This window comes from Ipomoea triloba, chromosome 4, assembly GCF_003576645.1.
Source record: "Ipomoea triloba cultivar NCNSP0323 chromosome 4, ASM357664v1".
NCBI classification, from domain to species: domain Eukaryota; kingdom Viridiplantae; phylum Streptophyta; class Magnoliopsida; order Solanales; family Convolvulaceae; genus Ipomoea; species Ipomoea triloba.
In genome coordinates, this window is record NC_044919.1 from 18,190,083 (window position 1) to 18,191,623 (window position 1,541).

General features: G+C 36.9%; 1 protein-coding gene across 1 annotated transcript in view; it reads left to right on the forward strand.

The window, feature by feature from the left end:
- Positions 1-1,213, forward strand: part of LOC116015036 — a 16,317-nt gene extending 15,104 nt beyond the window's left edge. Inside the window, exons 5-8 of the mRNA XM_031255020.1 lie at positions 1-78; positions 180-405; positions 626-849; positions 946-1,213. Of these exons, the coding sequence (XP_031110880.1) occupies positions 1-78; positions 180-405; positions 626-849; positions 946-969 (552 nt within the window). The 3' untranslated portion in view covers positions 970-1,213. The remainder of the gene's footprint in view (positions 79-179; positions 406-625; positions 850-945) is intronic.
- Positions 1,214-1,541: the final 328 nt, after the last annotated feature.

A 1,541-nucleotide genomic window follows, 5' to 3' on the forward strand; every position in this document is an offset into this window, starting at 1 on the left:
CCTCTGTTACTGGAAAGTGGAACCTTGCTTTGTGGATCTTCTGTTGAGAGTTGGAATTCATGGGGAGCATGGATGGAGGTATACTGCAGCGATTGATTACCTGTAAACAACATACTTTTTAACATGTTACAAATGAGACCCAAGATTTGGACAGTTCACTCAATTTCTGTAAACTACAGATGACGGCTGATTCTGGCAGAACATGGAGAAAGTATGGACCAATATACATTAAGAATAACAGTCTAAGTGTGATCCAACCTGTTCCTTACCAGACTGCCAGAGGGACTTTGCGGATTTTACTGAGATCGTTTACTGGCATTGATAAAATTTGCATGTCTGAGTCCCGCAATGGTGGTTATAACTGGGATTATGCAAAGCCCACTGAATTGCCAAACCCTAATTCAGGTTGTTAGCAATACGCACAGTAAAGTTTATGTTTGATGCCTCAAAATGATTGATAGAAAGATGGTTTTTAAAGTTCAGTTTGTTATCATTAGAGTAGGAAGTATGTGCATTTGTCATCGTAAAGTTTGGTCTGATATTTCAAAGGAAAATGAGAGACTCAGTTGCTGCTTCTTCTTCTAACACAATTCCATTGAACTTTAATTTGTGTCATAATGATCAGGAATTGATGGTGTTAAACTGAAGGATGGTCGAGTCGTGCTAGCTTACAACACAATCTCGAGGGGTGTTCTGAAAGTTGCAGTTTCTGAAGATGATGGGGACTCGTGGCATGATGTTGCAACATTAGAGGATACATCAGGGATGGAGTTCTCTTATCCAGCTGTGATCCAAGCTAGTGATGGATTAGTTCATATCACCTATACATACAATAGAACTCAGATCAAGGTAACAACATATATAATTCGGTGAATGAGATGAGATGAGATTACTAGCTTTAGCACTATCATTTTTGGTATATATGAGTGTTGTGTTGTTTTCCAGCATGTAGTCTTTCAGCCTAATTAATGAAGTAAAGATGGCGCTCCGCTGTTGGATGAAGAAGAAGGCGACGGGAACGTAGTATGTGTGTGAGTGATGTGATTTGATTGCATTTTGATGAGTTTGTGTGACTACAACCTGATGTAATGATGCTAATTGCTGCCTACTTGCATTCATTAATTTCATAATTTGTATTGTATTGTAAACGACTAAATGATTGGATTTGCATAGATGAGATGAGATGAGATGAGATGGGTTATGTTTTTTGAAAGCTAGGCTAAGTGATATATACACAGTAGAAAGCAGCAAAAACAAAGCAAATAGGTGAGAATGGATGTACAAGCAGAAGCAAGTCAGTCAATCTAATTTAAAGCCGAATAATAAATAGACTAGACTAGACTACCAGCATGGCTTACATATTGATGATGATAAATAAGAGCTACAGAACATCAACTTCTTAAAATTTTTGCATTTACCATTTTTTTTCAAGTTCCATAAGATTGTCATTCCATATTAAGTTGACAGGGAAATTTAATTTAAAAGAAAGTTGTTGACATGAAATTTATTAAGGCTATATATCAAAACCAAGCGAACCCTAT